Here is a 24,772-nt window from a genome sequence, read left to right as displayed (position 1 = left end):
TTCTTCACGGAGGCGTTGTGATGGCCCTGAACTAGCGATGGAGGAAGTTCCTAGGCTAGACCCCATTTCTCCTTTCTACAAGGAACCTTTTTCTTGTGCGTCGTCTTCTGTGGTCACTGACTCCACCATCTGGACGTTTTTCCTCTAAGCCCACATATGACGTGGCTGTAGGGGGTCATGACTTCCTTGGCAAGTCAGCTTCCTTGGCAAGTCATGATTTCTTTCACAATTTTGTCCCTTACAACCCAAAAGTCTCCTCATCTATTTGCCTCCAGTCAGCTCCATGCGCCAGCAACACTCAAGTTCCCTCTTACAGATAATTCTTTTTTTTTTTTTAATCAAGGAGTTTATTTAAACAACAAGACGCTTGCCTTGAAGAGAAAACGATCTAGGATTCATTTCTTTTAGATTAAATTATCCCTACTTAAAGATAGATTGCCCTACATGTAACAGCTATGTACCAAAAAAGTTATCAAATTGTCCTTGGTTTTACAACGATAAATGAAGAACATTAAAATTCTCCAATTGAACAAGATATGCAAGGATTTTTATGTTGTTCTTTTTTCTTTTTTTTTTTTAAACAGTGACAGCAAAATTACTTGCTGGAATATAAAGATAAGAAATGAATGAGCATGCCACTCATGGAGAAAGGGCGGATTTTCACAGAACCAGTATTTTTCCCCACCCCATCTCCATTTAGTTTAAAAAAAAATGCAATATGCTTGTGCACGTACACCAGTTACTTTATGTGCAGTAAAGGAATGGGGAAGGGGGAAATGAAAGAATAGAGAAAACTACGCTGTGGTCGTCAGGATGGGGTAGAACCAAATTGCGGTTTTCTCATTGAGAATGTCTTCTTGGTCTGGAGCAACAGGATTCTGGAGTCCAGAAGCAGGTTCCCCTTTCGTAGACACCTCCTGTCTGCTGCTGGAACACAGCAATTGTGTCTTCGTCCTCCCTGTCCAACTGCACAGGTGTGTCTGTTTCATTGATGGGCTGCCCGTCAAATCGGAATCTGATCTGCCTCATTGACAAACCCTGCGGTTCACAATAGGCTTTCTTTCGTTTACTGAGGCGTGTATGCCTCTTAATCTTCAACCGCACCGCAGGACCATCCTGCCCCCCCCCCCCCCACCTTCACACTAATATGATTGGTGTTCTCAGTCTTGACTCCTTCCTTGGGCTTTTCGTCGGAGTCTCCTCCGCTGCCGCTTCACAAAAGAGGTACCAGGTCCGCACTGAAGGAGCACACCTGCAGCAGCAGGACCAGGAGCAGCAGCAGAAGGAGGCGGCAGCGATGGAGGAGGGAGGGGGCGCGCACGTCCTGCGCTCCCTCCCCCTGGAGAGAATTCTTGATCCTAATTTATGTCTTTGCTTTTTCACCCCGTGCTTCTCTTCCTCTCAGTTCAAAAAGCTATCATACTTATTTAGCGATTTAAAAAAAAAGCTATCATACTTCAATGTGAAGGCCACACCCTAAATCTAATCTTTGCTGCGTGGCTGAGTTTTAATGGGCCCTTGTTGCTCAAAAGCTTTTTCAATCTTATTTCCTATTCTTGAAGTATAGAGCAATCGGTTTTTCCAATCCCTTGAGTCTCCAAATTGCTATACTCTCTATACTCCTCTTCAGTTATGCTTGCAAACCTGCTTATTATTGCATGAGCTCGCTCCACTTTTCTAATATCTTGCTAAAGGCAGCCACTACACATAACTTATGAACCTTCCGTTTTCCAATGTCTTCGAGCGCCATGGGCTTTGTAGGCATCTTATTTGCCTTCTGAATTATCACAGACAACTCTTTCAGCAAATGTCTTGCATTGGGTTTCCATTTTCCAGCTCCTAACAATAGTCGTCCACTGCCTACCTGACTAGTTTTTGATTTCTATGAGATAGCATCTTACTTCTGTAACCATTTCTGAATTAAGGTATAGCTGGGTGTTGTGGCAGACCTCCCTCAAAAGGTCACAGTAAAAGTTTATTTCTTGGTCACATGACAGTTCAATGTAAATGTCCCTGGTTAGGGGGTGGGGGAATGAGGAAGTAACTCTGCCATACACACACACACACACACACACGCACACGCACACGCACACGCACACGCAAGAATAACATTTTACCATTTACAACAACATGGACAGACATTGAGGGCGTTATGCTAAGTGAAATAAATCAGACAAAGACAAATACTGTATGATCTCATTTATATGTGGAACCTAAAAAAAAAAAACCTCATAAATAAATAGAATAAATTGATAGTTGACAGAGGCGGGGGATAGAAGAATGGGTAAAATGGACGCTCGAAAGGTACAAACTTCCACTTAAACGATAAATAAGTTCTAGGATGTATTGTACAATATGGTAACTACAGTTAATAATACTGTATTGTATATTTGAAAATCGCTAAGAAAGCAGATCCTAAAATTTCTCATCACACACACACAATTTGTAACTATGTGATTGATGTTAACAAAACTTATCATGGTAATCATTTCACAATGTATACCCATTTCAAATCATTGTCATACATCTTGGACTAATACAATGCTGTATATCCATTATATCTCAGTAAAACTTGGAGGAAACATTTATTGTAGATGTGAGCAGTTATTCTCCAGATGTTGACTCAGTGAGTTGGACTGCCTCAATCTTGTGGCTACTACAACTTAAGACAAGGTGCCCTCCACGACGCTTGCAGCAGGGAAGAGAAAGTCTAGAGAACTCCTCGAGGGCTTGTCAGTGTCTTATCCTGGAAATGATATATTACCTCTTCTCACATTTTATTGGCTAGAGCTAGTCACATGGCCCTGTTGAACTGCAAGGGGATCAGTAATGCAAACTCCCATATGCCAGAGAAGTAAAGAAGGACCAGATAAGGACCAGATATTACCAGCATCTGGTCATGTTTATCACAGATGATGTCTTGAATTCAACAGTCTGTTGACTTCTGCTCTACCAGCTCTTCCCAGGATTTCAGTAGCACTGGATGTCCTGACTGATAACCCTTTGCCTCAGGTTCCTACAGTGAATCTTGCCTGAACCAGAGGTGTGCTGGTAGCTTCCTGCCTCCTAAGCTCCATCTGCTCTCTACCCTTCTGTGCCTTACTCTGTGCCCCAAGAGTCCATCCTCTATGACCTGCATCTTCCAGGTACCTTTGCCCTCTGACTTCCTCTGGTACTGGGATCATGGGAGGTACCAACAGGAGATCAAAAAGCAGGAGGTGAGAGAGGTCAGGATATTTGTTCCACCTCCTTTCAACTCCCCACCAGACTGTGGGTTCCTTCCTTTGCCCTCAGTTCTGTCAAGAGTCCTTTCATTAAAATTTCCTCATTTAAACACTTTGAGTATGACGTCTGTTTCTTGCCTGGACTTTGATTCATACATGGTGTTTAATAATCAAACAGAAGTCTAAAAAGGAATACTAGACTCTCTCCCTTCCTTCGGTTTTACTGAAGCTGGAAGCCTTTATGCACTTCAAATCTGAGTATATCATGCCTCTGTTTTAGAACTTCAGTGGCTCCCTATTACATCTCTGTCACCACCCCCACTCTAAGCTGCAGCCAGACTGAACCACTTTCAGTTCCTCCCACGACACGGTCACTCTTCCTCTGAGCCTTTGCAGATGCAGAACCTTCTTCCTGGAAACTGCTGCCCACCCCCACACTCACCATTCAAACACAGCTCAAATGTCACTTACCCCAGAAAGTCTTCCACAGCCCTACTTATGCTAGTTGGATGTACTGTATTCGCACAGCAGCCTCTATTCACCCACCATCATATATAGATAGACTTCAGTGTTACATTGTACCAGGACTTCCTGCTTACTTATTGTGTCCTCCAACAGATCATAAGATACAGAAGAGAGATTGCATCTCAGATCTCTAGGGCCTGGGATGGCCCGTGGCACATTCTAGGCTCTGGATAAATCTCAGATAGTTCCTGAGTGTCACTGGAAAAAGCTTGAACCCGCCTCCTTTAGCAACTGTCCTCTCTCTTCATTTACTGACAATAATCTGAAAAAATTATTTTTAGTCACCCATTCCTCGTTACTAACTTCCATTCACTTCTCAGACTGTTACCTGAAAACTGAGTCCCCTCTGGTTAGGCGCTGAGCCAAAAGACACAAACAAGCCAAAGAGCGGGAGAAGGAAGGATGTGTAACTTGCAGCAAGTAAGAACACCAGGGATCTCTCCCAAAGCAAAGTCTCCCTGAACAGCAAAGTTGGGGAAGTTTTAAGCTAAGGGTATATGCATATTCGTGAAGGGTTTTGAACAAGGTAGAATTCAGCATAGAATGGGGGCAGAGGTGGACAGAGTCCAGGCTTTAGTTGAAGTCAGCAGGGTCAACTCATCATTCCATCCTCCGCCTGGGGGCGGGGTGCCTTAGTTCCTGTAGAAATCAAAGACGTGCATCAGATTGCACTATGTATTCCTTGAGGAGGAACCAAGACTCTGCTTTATTGCTGAACTATTGTTTCCTGCCTGCTTTTTCTCTGTTCTACATCCCTCACTTCCCTTAAGATCATTCATTACTGAGACCTATTCAAAGGCAAGCACTGTAGCCAACATTTAGATCCCAAAATTGCTTAGGCCAAAAATGGCTTCTCTTATGTCAGAAAAAAAACATGCCTGGCTCTCTTTCTCCAGGGACACCCCCTACACACACTCCCTATTTGCTTACATAACCATTTTGATCTTACTTTGCCACCATCTTTTGTGGAGGCTTCTCTTGCCAAAACTACCGATAACCTTCTAGAACGTCAATTTAAGAGCTTCTTTTCAGTCCAAATCCTCCAGGATTTCTCTGCAACAATGCAGACTCCCCTCCTCCACTCTCCTCCCCACTCCCTCTTTCTCTCTAATTGATCTGTCTGCAGATATATTATAAGCCCCTGTATGTCTTGCTCATTAGTATCTCTGGTCCCCAGTGCAGTGCCTGGCACACAGTAGGTCTTAAGTATGAATGTTAAATGATAAAAACTCTTTTTTGGAATTCCCTTGTGGTGCAGCAGGTGGAGGATTTGGCATTCTCGCTGCAGGGGATTGCTGCTGTGGCAAGGGTTCCATTCCTGGCCCAGGAACTTCCATATGCTGCAGGTGCAGTGCAGTAAATACATACATACATACAAACAAAAAAACAAAACCCTCTTTCTTGACTTCCAGAGCATTTATCTTCCTTGATCTCGTCTCTCTGTTTGTTCTAAAGTGCCTTCACAAGCTTCTCTTCCTCATCTACTCATTAGATATTCTTCAGAGTAATTAATTTTTATCCACTCCTGGGGCTTTAGCCATCAGGGAATACTCTAATTCCCAAAGGCAAGTTACTCTTTTCCCTGATTCTCCTTATTCTCCTGGATGTCTCAGAGTTCAAATAAAGTCTCATTATCTCCTCCATTCCCAACCTACCCTCCTCCTGCTTCCAAGGCAGTCAACAGAATTAACATCCATCTTGCTGTCCAAGTAACAAACCCCCGAGTCCCCTGTAACCCTGTCCACTGCCTTATCCCCTTGTCCTGAGGGCGAACCAGTTTTCTCCACTACCAAACCCGAGAACCCCAAACTCCTAAACTCTGCCCCTGGGTCTTTCCCTTCATTTCTCCCACCTGGAGCACCTTCCCTCCACCAACCCCTGACTCTGTTCCAAATCCCATTCATTCTTTGAAATTCAGAACACTGATTAACTTCAATTAATTCCTTCCTCTTCTGAGTTCCAGACAACTTGCTTCTTCATTCTAAGGAAACACACATGCTAGGTTTTGTTTCTTGGTGGGTTTTTTTGTGGGGCTTTTTTTGTTTTGTTTTGGTCTTTTTAGGGCTGCTTCCATGCTAGGGGTGGACTAGGCTCTGTAGCTGCTGGCCTATGCCACAGACACAGCAACACCAGATCCCAGCCGCATCTGCGACCTCCACCACGGCTTACAGCAACGCAGGATCCTTAACCCACTGAGGGAGGCCAGGGATCAAACCTGTGTCCTCATTGATACTAGTCAGATTTGTTTCTGCTGAGTCACCCACCACAGGAACGCCTAGGTTTTGTTTTTTGATGACTGATTTAGGTATATCTTTCTCACTAGATCGTAAAATTATTGAGGTCAGACTTTTTGTGGTTTGTGTGTGTGTGTGTGTTTTAAATCAATCACCGGGTCTGGACAATAACTGACATTTTCGGTGATTAAACATATTTTTGTACGGATGAATGCATCCATCAATGAGTGAACTGGGAACGAGAATCTCTTCAATTGCAGCCTTTCAAAGATTACTGCGAGGGAATCTTTCGGGTTATAACTCAGGCTGAAAATATGAATATTACGTAACCAGGTAGTAACATAATGTATAATGTAACAATGTGTAACGTACACATTCTTAAACATGCATCTAAGGAGACTTCTTATTTTTTTGGCTTTTCAGTTTTCCGTATGGACGGCCACATTTTAGAAGGGAAGGTATTATTTTAATGCCTTCTGTACTCTTTTATCCTGGCTGACAGGAATTAAAGTATAAACCGGAGAAAACGCCTGTAGCAGCACAGTGCCTGGGTTCTGCACACGTTCTAATCCCTTCCTCTTCCCTGCCTCCTCCTTGCTTTATATTAGAAGGCTCGTGAATTCAGAGTACCTAAAAGAAATCTGAGTTTTCGGATTTCAATCTGATGAAAACGACGTCGTGGAGATTCTGATTAACCCTATTAACCCGTGACTCTCAAACCCAAGAGGGAAAAAAAATATATCTCTGGAGGGGGAGGGGGAGAAGGGGGGAGAGAGAGAAAGGAGGCGGGGCAAAAACTGAAAGAAAGGCCGAGAGGAAGCTGTAGAAGGAAGTTCCTTTTCGGTCGGATTTGTCTTTTTTTAACCCCAGCGAGGCGTGACGCCCCAACTGCCGTCGCGGGTCCGTTTCCCGGCGAAGCGCCCGCCCGCCGCGAATTTCCTCGCCCGCCCTCCCGCTTCCGCCCGGCGGTGCACTGCTCGCCGCCGCCGCTAGGGGCGCCGCGGGCCCCGTAGCGCCAAGGCAGCGGCGGCGGCGGTTCTCCCAGCTTCACGTCTCCTCCTCCCAGACGGGCGGCGGCGGCGGCGAGTTGCACACCGAGAGGGCGCCCACCGCTCAGGCGAGCTGCAGCACGACCGCTCCCCGCGGGCGGGCGGGGTCCGCGCCGCGGCCGCCGCCGCCGCCGCCGCGCTCCGGCCCCGGCTGCCGCGAGAGGAGGCGGCGGCCCCGGCCCCGGCCGGCCCGCGGCGCCCCCCAGCCGCGCCCCCGCGCGCAGCTCGCGGCCCCGGCCATGGGGCTGGGCGGGCCCGGGGCTCGGCCGAGTTGAAGCGGCGGCGCCGGCCCGCGCGCCCCTTGGGGCCACCCCCGCACCCCGCTCGCCGGCGTCTGGCTCTCATGATGATGAAGAAGAAGAAGTTTAAGTTTAAGGTGGACTTCGGGCTCGAGGAGCTCTCCTCGGTGCCCTTCGTCAACGGGGTCCTCTTCTGCAAGATGCGGCTGCTGGACGGCGGCAGCTTCACCGCCGAGTCCCCCAGGTAACACGCCCGCCCGCCGCCCGCGATCCCCGTTCAGCTGCGCCCTCGCCTGCCCAGCAGGGGCTTGTAGGCTGGGCAGCATCTCTTTCCGTGGCTACTAAGCTCCAGGAGGGCGGCCAGCCTCGTGAGCTCTTCTTTCTCTAGGGATCAGTCTGAGATCGGTCGGCAGTCTATCGATCTGCTAAAGTGCTTCGCAAGTGGGTTCTTCTCGGCTGGAGTTGCCACCTGCGCTCCTGATTCCAGATGGTTCCTGGTATTTGCACTTCCCTCCTAAATTCTCTAGGAATGGGAACGATGGTCAGAAGGGCGAGGATGCTTGTGGTTTCTCTTCAGACCTTTCTATATTTGTGAGATGCAGAGTGGAACTTGAGCTGCTGTTAAAACAAAAATAACCCAAACAGCTCGAGTTCCAGGAGCGCCCGCTCTCAACAGAAGCCGGTGCCTCAGCCTTTCCCCTTCTCCTTGTTGGTTACTGGAGGGCTCGGGAGCCCAGGATGCGACTAGGGTAGGCCTGATCAGGCTTGACTTGAGTCAAGTGTTCCCTGGCAGACAGCAGTCTGTGCCTCATCTCAGAGCTGCGTGTCCAGTTACGCCCTAACACTCTCTGAATAACCCTTCTCGCAGTGGCCGCCAGTGGCTCTCAGCGTGGAGGACTTAGAACCAGAAGAACCCAAGCCCGCCCCTCTTTTTGAAGTGAGCCCCTAGGCGCTCACAGGGAGGGTCATTGGTAGGTTATAGAGTGAAGTCAGGAGGGGTGGCATTCCTTGAGTCTTTTTAGGGCCATTTGTAGGTTGACAGATCTACCCGAGGGTAAGTGTTCCTTAAGAAAAGAGTGAATTTGTAGAATTTTTTAAAATGAACTTTTAAATTTTTGCGATCAAGGAATAAGACTCAGAGCTAATGTTTATTTTGCCTCCATATTCTGCTCACGGGCTTTATTTTTACCCTAATAAGTATTCTGCTTTCCTTTTACCTGTCATTCCCTATTAATAATGTAAAGGAAGAATAATGTCCGTGGGTTGTGGAATTGGGACCAGAAAATTGTCTATGGTGGCAATATTGAAGCCCATGGAAGCCAGAGAATGTTAATATCTAGTTGGCCAAAGCAAAGGAGAGAGGAGGCAGTATTGATTCTCAGACTTAAATAACGGTCAGCTGAGCATAGTTTTTAAAATTAAAGTATGATGACAAATCTGTGGCTGTTCAGCTAATTAATTACACCAGAGTCATTTTTAACACACTGGGAAGAAAGCGGTGTTACTCAGAATGGTGCAACAAATACTTCGCTAGCTCTTAAGGTGTAGAAAGCCTAAGGCAATTCTTGAATGTTCTGTAGGTGCAAATGACAGTCTTACCCTGCAATGCCGCAGGGTTCCCACCCCCTACTTCTGGCAGTTAGACCAACTCTTCTGGGTCAGTGGTGACACCTGGTGGTCAGGGTACTTCCCTACTGCCTCCTTTCTCCCTCAGATTATTGGTCTGGCTTCTTAAAAGTCAGGTATTCTGGTGCTGCAGGCAGTGTTTTATTCAGCAAATATGTATAGGCTAAACCCTTTAAATAGATCAACCTATTTCATTCTCACAGCAAGCCTGTAAGGTAGGGATCCCCATTTTGTAGATGAATAAACTGAGATTCAGCCTAACTCACTTTCCAAGGTCCCCACGTCTGATACGTGAAATGCCAAAATTCAAAAACAGGTCTATCGAATTTCAAGCAGACTGCTGTCAGATAAAAGCAGACTGCTGTGTTTGAATAGGGGACTTCCTAATGGTTTCACCAAGCGAGGGGTGTAACTGGATTTGGAATGTACAAGACTGGAAAGGAAAAAGCAGAGTATTCTGTATTAAATGTATCCTGTTCTCTGCCAAATAAATGTGACTTTAATCAAAGTCACGTAGGTTAAAGAGTTGTGCTCTGTGTGACCAACCAAACAACATCCCTATGGTTTGGAGGGAAGTGATTCATTATAAGGAGCCTGTGCCTTGTTAGGGAGAGTCGTTGGTATCAAGAGGAGGAGTTTGAAATGAGGCGGATCTGAACCTAAATCTTCCCTCCACGCTGGAAAACCTGGGTGGGTTACTTAGCCTCTCAAGTCTTCCATATGTAAAACAGAAACCATCGCTGGCTTATGGGGGTGTTGTGGAGATTTAGCAGAATGATGTCTCTAAAAACAGCTACCACAGTGCTCTGGCACCTAGCTGACATTTAAAGAGGAGACAGGGAGTTCATCTGAGAGTTAGTTTACTTTACATGTTATACTTAATTCTTTTCTCCTGAAAACTATGGAAATATTAATTTGAAAAATCTATTTTAGAAGGAAAAAAAATCCCTAAAGGATGTGAATGATTTGAAAATTGCATAGTGTTTCATTCTCGGGTGCCAGTCTAGGCAGTGCATCTCTAAATAAATGCTGGATTTTCATTTTTTAAAAAAGTTACCTTCTGCTTCTCCTAAACCAAATACAGTTAACACTTACTACTTCTCCCTTAAACATATGAAATGCACTACATAGTAAGGGGTGAACTCAGCAGGCCCAAGACTGCTTTCCTTAGAAAGGCCTGCTTTACAGTGTTTTTGCTGGCATCTGGGAATTGAACGTTCAACAGTCGACTTCACTGACGTAAAACTTTCTAGTGGCTCATCGTGCCTCAATCCAAACAGTGTGATTGGTGCTGCGTACTTTCTAGGAGTCTGGAATTTGGGCCTGTGCTAGGCAGAGGGTGCCTACATCATCAGCCCTTTAGAAAAAAAAAAAAAAAAAAAAAAAGCCTTAGGTTCTGCATGAGCTTCCTTGGTAAAGGACACATGTTGTCACAGTTTGATGCTGGAGAAACTGCATTCGGGTGACTCCCCTGGGAGAGGGCTCTGGAAAGCTTGCACTTTGTTTCTTCAGACTTTGTTCTGTGCTCCTTTCTCCTTTGCTAATTCTGCTTTATCTCTTTTCCCTGTTCTACATCTTTAACGTGAACATGACCCTGTGCTGAGTCCTGTGAGTCCTCCTAGAGGGTCACTGAACCTGAGAGTCTTGAGGACCCCTGATGCATGAACCTACATGAAATAATAATTCATCTTGTTAAAGAGAAGCCTTAGAAGTACATAGCAAATGATAAATATATTTGGTTGTGCGTAAAACCGAAAGATGCGTATCATTCATTGTTTACCAAATACTAATTTAGTGTTTACCAAGTTTCCCATTGTCTGTCAGGGGGCTGTGAAAAGGACAAAAAATATTACGGCAGAAATTGGCAAACACTGTAACTCAACTGTACTTGAATTTTTTTTTGAAAGTACAAAAATATAAAGGCAGATGCTTCTACTTGATGAAATTACATCATTCATGTATAATTGCTTGACAGTAAGAAACAGTATGATTTAGTGCCTAATCAATGGGTTAGACAGTGTGTGAGTGCTGTTGAAATTCTGAAGGTAAAGAGTTTATTTGCAATTGTAATGGTTGCTAAAAACCACATCAGCTTTTCAGTTGTGCTTGCTGGGAGGATGGCTTTGCCTTGATGAGGAGCTGAGGGTGGGAGGACAGCTTGAGCAAATCATCACCAGGAGTTGGTGGTGGAACAGCCTGCTTGCAGAGAGCGTTCACATGAAGCTTCTAGTGGAAGATGGAGACTTTTGAATGCCATTATAAAGAATTTACTTCCCACTGCTCATAGGATCAAAGTCAATCTAAGATTCTTACACCAGCTTGTAATGTGATTATAAAGTGGTGTTTCAACTGGCTGGTAGGCTACTGCTCTTTGAATTCAAATGGGAATAGGTTAGAAATGAGGAGACAGAGTAGGAGCCTATTAAGATAACCAGGCAGAAGCAAAAAAAGAACTTGGAAGGTTCTCATGTAAGTGATGAAATAATAATGCTATGACAGTTGCCTTGATGATATGATGGTGTAAAGCAGTCAGGAGGGGAGTTCCCGCCGTGGCACAGCAGAAACGAATCCCACTAGGAACCGTGAGGTTGCGGGTTCAATCCCTGCCTGGCTCAGTGGGTTAAGGATCCAGCATTGCTGTGGCTGTGGTACAGGCCAGCAGCTGTAGCCCTGATTAGACCCCTAGCCTGGGAACTTCCATATGCTGCGGGTGCAAGCCCTGAAAAAAGAAGGCACAAGGAATCTTTGTTTTGTTTTGTTTTGTTGAGGGGAATATGTGTATCCGGAGAGGATACAAGGAGGTCCATTGTAGGTTTAACATACTACATTGAGTGACAGCCTGATAAGCAGTTGGAGACATTTATGGAGGATTTTTTTAGATTCTGGTCTGTAAGCCTGCTTACTGATTTTTTTTCATCTAGAATTTCTTTGCAGCATTTTGCCCTTTTAAAGATTATTAGTGAAAATTAATTTTAGAAGGATCCAGTTTCTCCTGGGAAGGTGTAGCCGGTGAAGAGGCTACACCTAGAAAAAATATAAAGACTGAAAGATATTTATTTGTAATAAATGTAATTTAAATGGTCAGATTTTTAATACCATAGTTAATGAAACATTCACAATAAATACACTGTACGATTATAGTAATCTAATAAACTGAAGCCAAATTATTGCCTAGTAAAATATTTTGAAGGCCTTTCCACAGCCCATATTATATTAACATCTTTTCAGAGCACTCTTCCTCTGTTAAAATATTCAAATCGCTTTTGAGGTTTACGACGCTTTCAAGGTTACTAAGACAATTGGAACAGGTTTGATTTGTGGACTGCTTTAATAAAGAAATATAATAAGAACATTTTCCTGTATTTTTTAGGATTTCTAAGTTTGCTTTTTTCCCCTTTTTTTTTTTTTTTTTTTTTTTTGTGCTCATAACTTAATAGTTTTCTAAATTCACATGAGCTTGTGGCAGAAAACCATGTGAATTCAGGGAGTGTCCAGGAAGCTAATGAGCACATCTGTGTATTGGATCTTTTACTTTGTAAACAAGCTGAAAAGATTTCTTCTCATTGGCCAGAGAATATCTTCATGTTTTCAACATTTTAGTTCACTGCACATTGTGTACTTGTTTTTAAAAATTTTATGGAAGTATGGTTGATTTATAGTATTGCGTTAGTGTGTTCATTTCAGGTGTACAATAAAATGAACCAGTTACACAGACACATACATTCTTTTTCAGATTCTTTTCCCATGTAGGTTGTTATGGAATATTGAGTAGAATTTCCTGTGCTATACAGTAAGTCCTTGTTGTCTATTTTATATGTAGCAGTGTGTTTATATATATGTTAATCCCAGCCTCCTAATTTATTCCCCCCACCCCGTATTTCCCCTTTGGTAGCCCTAAGTTTGATTTTGAGATCTGTGAGTCTGCATCTGTTTTGTAAATAAGTTCATTGGTGTGAGCTTTTTAGTAACTTTTTTCCTGTATTGCAAAAATAATATGTAGTCATATGGAAAACTTAGAAAATAGAAAAGCACAAAAGCTGCATATAAATGAACCAGCTAGAGATAATCACTATTTTTAGTGTAACCTAGGAGCCTTTATTGATCCGTACACACATCCTCCACACACACTTATCACATGCTTTTTAAAAACCAAAGTGGGGTCATACTGTACTTACATTTTTTCATTGACTGTATCTTCTTATGTTATCAAGTACTCAATCGCAGAGTTATTTTTTAATAGGTACGTACCATCCCATTGTAAGAATTTCCGTGGTTTGCTGAACAAAGCCCCTTTGAAAAGTCTTTCTTCTTTGCTTTCTTTTTTATTAGTACTTTTATAAATATACCAGTGAGCCTCCTTAAAGTCAAATTTCGTCCACATCCACTGTTATTTTTTTAGAATTTTTAAACACTTAGAAATGAAACTACCGAGTCAAAGGGCATTTTTAAGGCTTTTGATATATGTATATTATCAACTTGCCCATTGGTACATTAAATTGACTTTTTTAAGATGAAAAAAATTACTAATAAGTAGGAAACATAAAATATAACCAGTATTAGAAAATGCTGTTTGACCATATAGCATAAAATTATTTATCCTCTGACCAGAAATGGGGTCATCTATCGCATTATTATACTAGCTGTAATAACGGTAGCTGGCACTTAATTGAGCACTTTGCCCACATGCCAGGAACTTTTCTAAGCCTATATATCCTCAAAATAATCCTAGGAAGATGGTACTATTAGAATATTATTACTGTTATTACTACTATTATACTCTCATTTTATACCTGCAGAATCAGAAGCACAAAGAGGTGCTGAAAGTTACACAGCTGGTAAGTGCCAGAGCCAAGAGGTAAACCGGCTCCAGAGTATGCTCTTAACCATTAAATCTGCTGCCTCTCAAATTTTATGTCATATAGTTTGCTCATTTTTATGTTTTAACAAAACACTGGATAAATATATACACTATGACTTTTTCTGAATGCTGTCTCAGAAAACTGGTTGCAGTGTGATACCACTAAACAGATCAGTAAACCTGGCCCCTTGAGATGTGTCCAAGGGCATTGTATATGAACGATAAGAAACAGGCCTCCTTGCCTGCCCGCTTGCATCATCCCATCTTAATAAATCTATTTCTTGCCTAAAAAGAAAGAAAGAGGAGTTCCCGTCGTGGCGCAGTGGTTAACGAATCCGACTAGGAACCATGAGGTTGCGGGTTCAGTCTCTGTCCTTGCTCAGTGGGTTAACGATCCGGCGTTGCCGTGAGCTGTGGTGTAGGTTGCAGACGCAGCTCGGATCCCGCGTTGCTGTGGCTCTAGTGTAGGCCGGTGGCTACAGCTCCGATTGGACCCCTAGCCTGGGAACCTCCATGTGCCGCGGGAGTGGCCCAAGAAATGGCAAAAAGACAAAAAAATAAAGAAAGAAAGAAAGAAACACAGTACTCATGCATACACTTTTTCACAAGGTGTGATTTTCCAGTACTAAGTCCTCAAAAGCGTTTCATGCCTGGGTAGTTGCACCTTGTAAAACTACTATTAAGGCCATTTTACACCAGTAAGTTAATATGCACTTGTGTGTATACCGATGTCTTATGTCACTAAGCTTTGCACAGTGGGCAGTTTATAAATACTTATTGAAAGAATGCAGATAGTTGGAGAAAGGGTCTGTTGTAGCTTTGCTTAGGATGAGAAATCCAGAGAGATCCCCCAAATTAAATATATGGGGAAGTGTATGCTGTTCCATGCACAGAGCTTATGAAGAGTTAATGTTCCATTTGGAGTGTCAGCCTTGAGGGACAGCGCCAAGTGGAGATCCAGGGAACTGTATTAAGATTCTGAGGAATCCTGAGGTGCGTTAATACAGGAGAATGGGGTGGCTCTCAAGAGAAGACGATAGTGTTCAAATCCTAAAAAACAAACTTGTATATATGTATGTTTGATATTCCTAATTTTATTTGTGACAAAAGCCCTTTTGTAGAGGTGTGACATCCTTTTGAGTCAGGATATAGATCGTGTGGTAACACATACATTTGAAAAAGAGCAAGTGACTTAAACCAGAGAGAGAAGTTTATTTCTCTCTCATATGAAAAGGCCAAGCTGATACAGTAGCTCTGCTCTGTCCATCTATCAGGGGCCCTGACTCTTTTTATCTTGTTCTGTCATGCTCGGGTATTGTTCTCATCCGCAGGGATGAAGTTGGCTCACCCCACATCCGAATTCCAGCCACTGGGAAGGAGGAAAGGGGAGAGGGAGGGCCTTTTTGCTCACAACGTGTTGACCAGAACTCGAGCCCAAGGACACATCCAACCCCAAGGAAGATGGAGAGGGGTCACCTTTGCTGGGTGTCCATGTGCCCAGAAAAGATGCAGTTCCAATGAGGACAAGAGGAATACAGTTATCAGGGGACACTTAGCCTCTGCCACTCCTCTCTTTTAGAGAAAAAGTTGGCCCTCAGAAAAGCCGTGTCATTTGTTGAAGAGTACATGTCAGTTAAACGAAAGGCATTTGAAAACCTGTCTCATAAAGAGGGAACAGACTTACGGGTACATCATAGGAAAGAACTGGGACCCGTGGGGAAATATTAAAGAAAACCCGTTTTGACAATATAATAGAAAAAAACAAAAGTGAATAGGCTACCTCACTACATCCGTTTGTCGGGAATGTTATCCTTCATTAGAAGGATGGGTGATCTAGGTGATTCTTAAGGTCCTTTCTAACTCTAGGGTTTCTGTAATTAAGGTTTTGATTTTATTTCCTAATACTGTTCTCCCTAACCCTCCCATTTTAGCCAAGACCGGTCAGTTTACAGCAGCCAAGGTTGTGTGCATTTCTAACTGCTATGGCTCAGGTCACTGCTGTAGCACGGGTTCAATCCCTGGCCCAGAAACTTCTAATGCTGCAGGCACGGCCAAAAAAGAAAGAAAGAAGAGGTAGTAAGACATGTTTAACTGGGGTTTGGGGTGGGGAGGCAGGTGGGAAGGGGTCAAAGGAAGTGTCATGGAAGAGAATTCCTTAGCAAGGTTTTGAAGAAGTCTAGCTGGAGAAGGAAATGGATGGTGGAAGGAGCAGTGGACACGGAACAGCAGCGTGGTGTGTGCTAGAATCACCGTGGTTATGGGGGTGTATTAACTGCTGCCACAGAAAGAGCGGGAGGGAGAGTGGTCATTGCAAGAAATCTGGGCTGGCTTTGATACTGTAGGGTCTAGGGAACCAAGACAGAGGAGTGACTTAGGCAGAGTTAGTAGGTCAGCTTAAGGCTGGTATTTAAGAGAATTCTCATCTGATGAGAATTTCTCAGTAGCAACTAAAAAGGATGAAGTAAGAGATATGAGGATAATGATAAAAGATGAGAAAAACTTCTGTAAGAAATCAGAGGAGAAGCTGACGAAAGATGACGGCCATCTGAAAGTTAGAACATGAATTTTAGTGGTGGCAGTGTGCGTGTTCATGCATCTTTCTCTTGAGAAAGTCTAGAGAGTTGGCAAGGTCCAGGGCGTAGGTGTCACCAAGTGGTGTGAGGCGAGGCGTAGGGCAAAGACCTCTGAGTCTACGGTGTTAGGTTGTTTGCATGATGTTAAAATAGCCAGTATGATTGCAGGTGTTGGAATGGAGAGAGGGAGAGAAAGATGTATCATTAACCAGGAGAGGAAGAATGTGACATAGCCGGATGTCATGTGTCTCAGGCTTAGAAGTAGAAGAATTACAACCTGTCAGTGGCACCGAGGAGTTAGGAAAATGCCTGCTGAAGATGGGGGTGGAGAAGGAACCTCATCTACCCTGCAGGACTTCAGCACAAGGGATGTGCTCAGGGCATGGCCAGGCTTCAGTTGGGCAGTGTGTGGATGGTTTAGTGAAGAGGCTGAGAATGTAAGAGTTTGTTTAACCCTGGAGCCAGGGTTTCAGGTGGTAGAGCAGGAGGAGTTGGAGAGAGAGCAGTGATGGGCGAATGAATCAGGGTGAGGAAGGATAGAGCAGTCTGGAGATTTAGGGAGAACAGGTGACCCGGACTTGCACTGTAGTCGTTTCCTGCGGGTGACAGGGATGCCAGGTCTGCAGAGAGCTGCGTGGCATTAGGATGTCCACTATGGATATGAAATAATTTAGTGTCATATCCAAGGTCCAGGTTCTCTAGCAGCTGCTTCTAGGGGTACAGGAGTGAGGTCATGTTGGGTCGTGCCTTTCGCTTCCTAGGAGTCCTCGCCTCCTTTTATTGTCTGTGTCGCTGTCTTTCTCACTGTCTCACACTCTCCACCTACAATTTAATCTTCATCCTCACACAATAATCTTATGTTCGGTGCCAACCCATCTCCATCTAACTTCCCTCTCTCTAGTTCTGGTCATGAAAGAATAATCCGAATTTGCTGTCTCTTAGGCATTTCTCCTCTCCCCTCAACCCCATACTCTGACTTCCATTCCACCACTCAATGGAAATTGTCCTTGCTAGTATCATCAAACATCTCTTAATGTCTAGTCATTATTTTCTCAATTGTGCCTTTGTGCTTTATTCAGAATTCTGTGAATACCTGTTTCTTGAAACTTGACTATTTTGGTTTCTAAGTACCTTTTTCTCTACTGTAACCTCCCATTTCCCCGATTCCTTCACTGAATTCTCTAAGGGCACTTCTACTTACCCTCTTTTTTTTTTTTTTAAATAAACTTTATTTTTAGAGCGGTATTGATTTGCAGCACAGTTGAATGGAAGTTCAGTGTTCCCATGTACCCCCTGCGTGTGCCTGCACATGTGTGTGCTCACACACACACAGCCTCCCCACTATTAACATCCCACACCAGAGTGATACATTTGCTGCAGTTGTTGACCCTATGTTGACATGTCATTATCACTGAAAGTCTGGGGTTTACATTAGGGTTCACTCTTGGTCTTGTATATCCTATGTGTATATTGACATGTACCCACCATTATAGTATCATGCGGAATAGTTTCGGTGCCCTTAAAAATCTTCTGGGTTGGAGTTCCCATCGTGGCACAGTGGTTAACGAATCCAACTAGGAACCATAAGGTTGTGGGTTTGATCCCTGGCCTCGCTCAGTGGGTTAAGAATCCGGCATTTCTGTGAGCTGTGGCGCAGGTCACAGACACGGCTCGGATCACACGTTGCTATGGCTCTGGTATAGGCCGGTGGCTATAGTTCCGATTAGACCCCTAGCCTGGGAACCTCCACATGCCATGCCACGGGTGTGGCCCTAGAAAAAGGCAAAACGACAAAAAAAAAATCTGGGTGCAGCTTATCCATCCCTCCCTCCCCTAACCCCAGGCAACCACCATTCTTTTGACTGTTTCCATAGTTTTGCCTTTTCCAGAATGTCGTAAGTTGGAATCATATAGTGGGTGGCCACGTTCAGATTCAGTAGGAGAGCGTCTTTCGCTTCGAAACCAATGTTTAAGGTTCTTCCGTGTCTTCGCGGCTTGATAGCTCATTTCTTTTTCACACTGGATGCTATCCTATTATCTGGATGTACCACAGTTTATTTACCCACTCACCTACCATTCACTGTGTGATGCCACTTATATGGGGTACCTAGAGTGGTGAGATTTGTAGAGACAGGAAGTTAAATGATGGTTGCCAAGGGCTCAGGGGAGGGAGGAGTGGGGAGTTGTTGTTTAATGGGTATAGTTTTAGTTTTACAAAATAAAAGAGTTCTTGGAGATTTGGTGCACACCACTGTGAATGTTCTTAAAACTACTGAACTACTAAATGTACTTTAAAACTACGTTAAAATGGTTATGTTATTAAATTTTGTTATATTTTCCCACAATTAAAAAAAAATGCATAAAGAAGGAGTTCCTGCTGTGGCTCAGCAGGTTAAGGACCCAACGGATGCCATTTGATCCCTGGCCTCCCTCAGTGGGTTAAGGATCCGACGTTACCACAAGCTGCAGCGTAGGTCGCAGATGTGGCTCAGATCTGGTGTTGCTGTGGCTGTGGTGTAAGCTGGCAGCTGCAGCTCCAATTCAGTCCCTAGCTTGGGAACTTCCATATGCCGTTGGTGTGGCCCTAAAAAGAAAAAAATGAATATATTACCTTGCGGTAGAAGGTTATTCTGTGCAAATACTGTGTGATGCTTACTTTCTTCTTTGTCGTGAGCTTTTCTCATCTCAAACGATGTATTCTTCATAATATTCATTACCGTAAATATAGGTATAAAATATAATTTTCACCATCTAGGAGCCTATAGTATAGTGGGATCTACTGACTCATATGTTGTTAAATACAGAAAATGGCAGAGTGACAAAGGCTACAGTAAATGTAAAAATGAAATTATATGACAGTTCAGAGGAGGAAGGGAGCTGTTAATTCTGACGGAGAAAATAGGGAAGACTCCCTAGAAGAGGAGGCATGTGAGCTGAGCTTTGAACCATTAGTGGGATTTAACCAGGAGGGGGGAGTAGGGGTGAAAATGTCAGACCTTTTAGCGCTAGTACTATTTTGACTTGTTTTTATTCTTAAAAACTATCTTTTGGTGTTCCCTGGTGGCCTAGTGAGGATCTGGCGTTAGGGATGCGGCATTGTCACTGCTGTGGCTCAGGTTTGATCCCTGGCCCAGGGACTTCTGCAGGCACAGCCAAAAGAACCAAGCAAACAAAATGTTCATTTTCACAAGGTTGGAGCCAAATTACATACACAATTTTTTGTCCTCCCTTTTTTATTGAACATTATAATAAAAATATTTTCTGTGTTATTAAACACTAGCACATTATTTTAATAGTGCCATCCCTGATATTCTTTCATGTATGGACTATAAATTAAGTCACAGTTCTTCTGCTTTGGATATTCCTATTTTTTTCCCCGAATTTATTCCTTCTCTTGCCAATACTGAGCTCTTGTCTATGAACATGTGACTGTGAGGTGCAAGCAAGGTCCGTGATGTTGCACGGTAGGCAGCAAGAAAAGTGAGACCAAAACACTGGGGAAGATGTGGTATCACAGACGCTGCATGAGAAAAAAAGCTTGAGGAGAGGCTGTTCAGCCCTGCCAGAGTGTGGAGAGTTGAGTGCTGCCCTCTTTATATGACAAGCAGCAGGTCTTTGGTAAGCTTTCTTTTTAAATTATTGAGGTGTAATTGACATACGATGTTATATTAGTTTTAGATGTACAACGTAGCAACTTGATATTTGTGTATGTTGCAAAATGATCACCACCACAAGTCTAATTCACATCTGTCACTATACAGGTATAGAAATTTTTTTGTGTATGTGATGCAAACTTTTTTTTTTTGTCTTTTTGCCATTCCTTGGGCCGCTCCTGCGGCATATGGAGGTTCCCAGGCTAGGGGTCCAATCGGAGCTGTAGCCACCGGCCTACGCCAGAGGCACAGCAATGCAGGATCCGAGCCGCGTCTGCAACCTACACCACAGCTCATGGCAACGCCGGATCCTTAACCCACTGAGCAAGGGCAGGGATCAAACCTGCAACCTCATGGTTCCTAGTCGGATTCGTTAACCACTGCGCCACGACGGGAACTCCTGTGATGCAAACTTTTAAGATCTACTCTCTTAGTAGCTTTCACATATGCAATATATTATTAACTGTAGTCACCATGACCTCATGCCTTACTTATTTTACGACTGGAAGTTTGTACCTTTTAACCCACTTCACCCATTTCACTCATCCACATATCAGTGAGATCATACACTGTTTGTCCATATGTCTCTGTCTGACTTATTTCATGTAGCATAATGCCCTCAAGGTCCATCCCTGTTGTTGAAAATGTCGTTATTTCCTTCTCCTTTATGGCCGAATAATATTCCAGTGTGTGTTTGTCTCACACTTTCTTTGTCCATTATCCATCGATGGACACATAGGTTGTGTCCGTATCTTGGCTGTTGTAAATAATGCTGCAGTGAACATGGGGGTGGGGTGCAGACGTCTTGTAGAGTTAGTGTTTCCCTCCCCCTCCCCCAGATCTTTACCCAGAAGTGGAATTGCTTGATCGTAAGGTAGTTCTATTTTTGAGTTTTTGAAGAAGCTCCTTACAGTTTCCCGTAGTGGCTGTACCAGTTTACATTCTCACCAACAGTGGACAAGGGTTCTCTTTCTCCACATCCTCACCAGCACTTGTTATTTCTTGTCTTTTTGATGATCACCATTATAACAGGTATAAGGTGATATCTCATTGTGGTTTGATTTGCGTTTCCCTGTGGGTTAGTGGTGTTGAGCATCTTTTCATGTGCCTATTGGCCATGTATGTCTTTGGGAAAATGTCTGTTCAGATCCTCTGCCCATTTTTTAATTAGATCGTTTTTTCTATTGAGTTATGTGTGTTCTTTATGTATTTTGGATATTAACACTTTATCATATATATGATTTGCAAATATTCTCTCCCATTCAGTAGGTTGCCTTTTCATTTTGCCGATGGTTTCCTTTGCTGTGCCTAAGCTTTTTAGTTTGATGTAGTCGCACTTGCTTTTTTTTGTCTTTGTTGCCTTTGCTTTTGGTGTTAAATCCAAAAAGTCATGAGCAAGACCAATGATGAGAAGCTTACCACCTGTGTTTTCCTCAAGAACTTTTATGCTTTCTTACATTCATTTTAATCCAATTTGAGTTAAATTTTGTGTGTGTGTAAGATAGTGGTCCAGTTTCATTCTTTTGCTGTTCAGTCATGAACTTGAGAGAGTAGTCTCATCAACGTCATAGGCGCAGAAACCAGGGTTCGAGGGATCAGGGAGTAAACAAGTGGTGAAAGAGCAGAAGCATTGAGTGTAGTTGTTCTTCTGAGAAGTTTGTTAATGAAAGGAAGGAGAAAAGTGGAATTAGGTAAAAGGGGGAAAATAGGAACAATTCTATGTTTTTATTTTTAGGATAGAGATTTGAACATGGTTACAGGTTGGGGCGAGTAATAATGTTAAGAGAATCAGGAATAGGAGTTCCCGTCGTGACGTAGTGGTTAACGAATCCGACTAGGAACCATGAGGTTGCGGGTTCGGTCCCTGCCCTTGCTCAGTGGGTTAACGATCCGGCGTTGCCATGAGCTGTGGTGTAGGTTGCAGACGCGGCTCGGATCCTGCGTTGCTGTGGCTCTGGCGTAGGCCGGTGGCTACAGCTCCGATTGGACCCCTAGCCTGGGAACCTCCATATGCCGCGGGAGCGGCCCAAGAAATAGCAACAACAACAACAGACAAAAAGACAAAAGACAAAAAAAAAAAAAAAGAGAATCAGGAATACAAACATTAAAAATAAACCCATGACTGAAAGTCTTTTTTTTTTTTTTTTGTCTTAAAAATCTTTTTTTTTTTTTTTTTTATTCTGAGACCTATTTACTCTTTCAGAAGAAATTCTTAGGCTTTTCCTAATCAGATGCTATTTCTAAGCACTGGCCTAGAAACTAACTTACACCCAAACTTATTTTATCTTAACGAAATGAGGAACTGCCCATAGTATTTATTGATTTTGGACTTTATGTGTTTGCTTCATTTCGTTGTAGTGAGTCATCACTCACATAGCATTAGAGTGAATTCACTTAGTGACATTTTCTCTCTGGTTACAGTTTTATATATTTACTTTTTCATAGACTGAAGCCACACTTCAATAGCAATTTCTGGGGGTTCTCTAGTGCTGGTGCCTAAACATAAAATTACTAACATTTTACCTTCTATTTAGAATCCCTTAAGGTTTTTTTTTAAGTATTACCTCTGGGTACCATTTGGATGTGAAGGTCTCCCCATGTTAGTCACTCCTTACAGTTAAGGAATGACTTCCAGAAAGCTCAAATGAATATCTTACTTGGACTGTCTTGTAAACATCATTATTTACCCTGTGTACAAGGCAGAAACAGTTTTAGAAATAACAGCCCCAGGAAGGTAGTTTGAAAAGATTGTTCATCGTCCTTGCAAAAGAAGATTCCAAAATTTTGCTTGTAGGCTGAATCAGTAAAGAACGTTATATAAGCAACCATCAGCCACCTTCATAATTTCTGTTAATGCATTTCTGCTAATGGCAAAATAAATGATCATTGTTAGTAATACAGATACGATGCATTTGTAATCATAGGCAGTTGAGAGCTGGAAACTCTCGATATATTCGTAAAGTGTAAGCCTTCTTGAAGCAGCCAGGAACTGAACAGTAACTGTAATATTAGCACTGGCTGATTCCTAATTTGAGCAACTATAAATTAGCACCAATCGACAGTAAGTCAGAAAGAATCTGCTAAGGTAACTCTTTAAAACCAGAACACAAAATAATTGAGCAGCTACGTTAAATATTTATTGCAGTTTCTCTAACTCACCTACTCTGTTCCCACTGGGTTTCCATCCGTGCGAGGGATGGTATCTGACATGTGCAGTGATGCAGTGTGCTGCAAAAACATGAGTTTGCCCTGACAGTGATCAAAGGCCACAGGAGATACCTCAGCAGGCCTGTGCCCCTCAAGAAATATCCCAACAAGTAGTCTCAGTATAATCCTTTTATATACAACCCCCGTGTCATCCCCTCTTTTTGTCACGTCACAGGTCTCTTCCAATCTATCCCCAGACCTCCCTTCAGAGTAGAGCTAACTAGACTGTGTTGCTGTGCCTTCGATTTTAATTTACTTCACTTGCATGAGTTTTGTATCACTATCGTTATTTTGAGGCTAACCAAGAAGGCCAGAGTAGAGCCTTCATGGTACATTTTTATACTGTTTTGTGCTTTTGGAGTCACATTCCAGTTGTGTCACAGGCTTATTTCACTCTGAATCTCAAGAACGTAAACATCCTGCAGTCTTCTTCTTATCTGTATCTCCAAATAGGTCTTGCTGGCCCATGCATGCTCGTTGGAATTCACTCTTTAATATCCCAGTACCAGAAAGCCGCCTCTGATGCTACAGAATTCCCTTACAATAGTTATGTTTGTGAAAATACCAAAGGAATACTTTTTTTAACACACAGCAAAACTTCATTAAAGTCCTATTTCTCCTCCTCTCAGTATTTTTCGTTTCTCATTTTTCAGAGCAGCTCCAGATGTGCATAAATGTCCCAGAAGTTTACAGGAACAAGAGAATGATCTTGCCCAGGGACTCAGGAAATGTACCATAGAAAAAGCTTTTGATTGAAGTCTCGATTCATAACACTTTGTAGTTTACACAGTAAATATATATATATGTATGTATGTCTATATATGGATGATTTAATTTTCAAATTACCCTTTGAAGTAAGTTTATATCATTTTCTAAGTTTAGGGCAATACATTTACCAATTTATATGGTATATAAGTATATAATTTATATTAATATGCTTAGTTGAATTCAAAGCATTTCATTAAAAAGGAAACTTACGTAGAGGAAGGTAATTTTTATGATGTCCTTTAGTGTTGAAATTAAACTTGTCCCCAGGTCCTCTGGGTCTAAGATTTGTTCCCTTTCCATTATACCATGTGCTTGAGATTAGATGGGAAGAAAAGGGGTAGGAGGCATTTAGGAGGGCATCCCAAAGGGAGAGAAGAGCATGCAGCAGGCGTGCAGTGGCATGGAGCCTGGGTGGGGAATAGTGAATAATTCAGTTTGACAAAGTCAACAAAGGTAAATCAGGGGGGATCAGATTTCAGAGGGTGAGGGCAGACCTTGGAGGGGTGACTATGAAGTTGAAGAATTTGACTTTTAGTGTACAGACAAAAAGCTATTCATTTCTTGATCTGGAAACTGGCTGATTGAGTAAATGATTGAAGAAACTGTTTACAGCTGTTATTTTCACACATGTTTTTAGACAATTCAAAAAGGACAAAAAGTCCTCTTGTTCAAAGTAAAATATTTTTTAGAGAGGAGGTAACTTACTGAAATGGTTTCTTGGTTTTTTTTTGTTTGTTTTCATTCTTAAGATCTAACTTTTTATTCATTTGTCTTGTGCTTGCACAATTCTTCAAGTATCCTATTTAGAAAAGGCAC

The 24,772-nt window shown here is 42.9% G+C and overlaps 1 protein-coding gene and 1 pseudogene across 1 annotated transcript in view; one reads left to right on the top strand and one right to left on the bottom strand.

Annotated features, from left to right (window-relative positions):
• Positions 1 to 840: 840 nt before the first annotated feature.
• LOC100737067 (small ubiquitin-related modifier 2 pseudogene) lies at positions 841 to 1,750 on the bottom strand (annotated as a pseudogene).
• Positions 1,751 to 7,137: 5,387 nt separating this feature from the next.
• Positions 7,138 to 24,772, top strand: part of EEIG2 (EEIG family member 2) — a 75,014-nt gene continuing 57,379 nt past the window's right edge. The window contains exon 1 of the mRNA XM_021090109.2: positions 7,138 to 7,515. Coding sequence (XP_020945768.1) covers positions 7,376 to 7,515 — 140 coding nt within the window. The 5' untranslated portion in view covers positions 7,138 to 7,375. The remainder of the gene's footprint in view (positions 7,516 to 24,772) is intronic.

Source organism: Sus scrofa, chromosome 4 (assembly GCF_054392235.1).
Source record: "Sus scrofa isolate SSC_HxYL_T2T_F1_AM1 chromosome 4, Sscrofa_HxYL_maternal_Yorkshire_Landrace_v2.0, whole genome shotgun sequence".
Lineage (NCBI taxonomy): Eukaryota > Metazoa > Chordata > Mammalia > Artiodactyla > Suidae > Sus > Sus scrofa.
The sequence above is the reverse complement of the archived record's forward strand: the minus strand, read 5'-3'. Positions and strand labels throughout refer to the sequence as shown.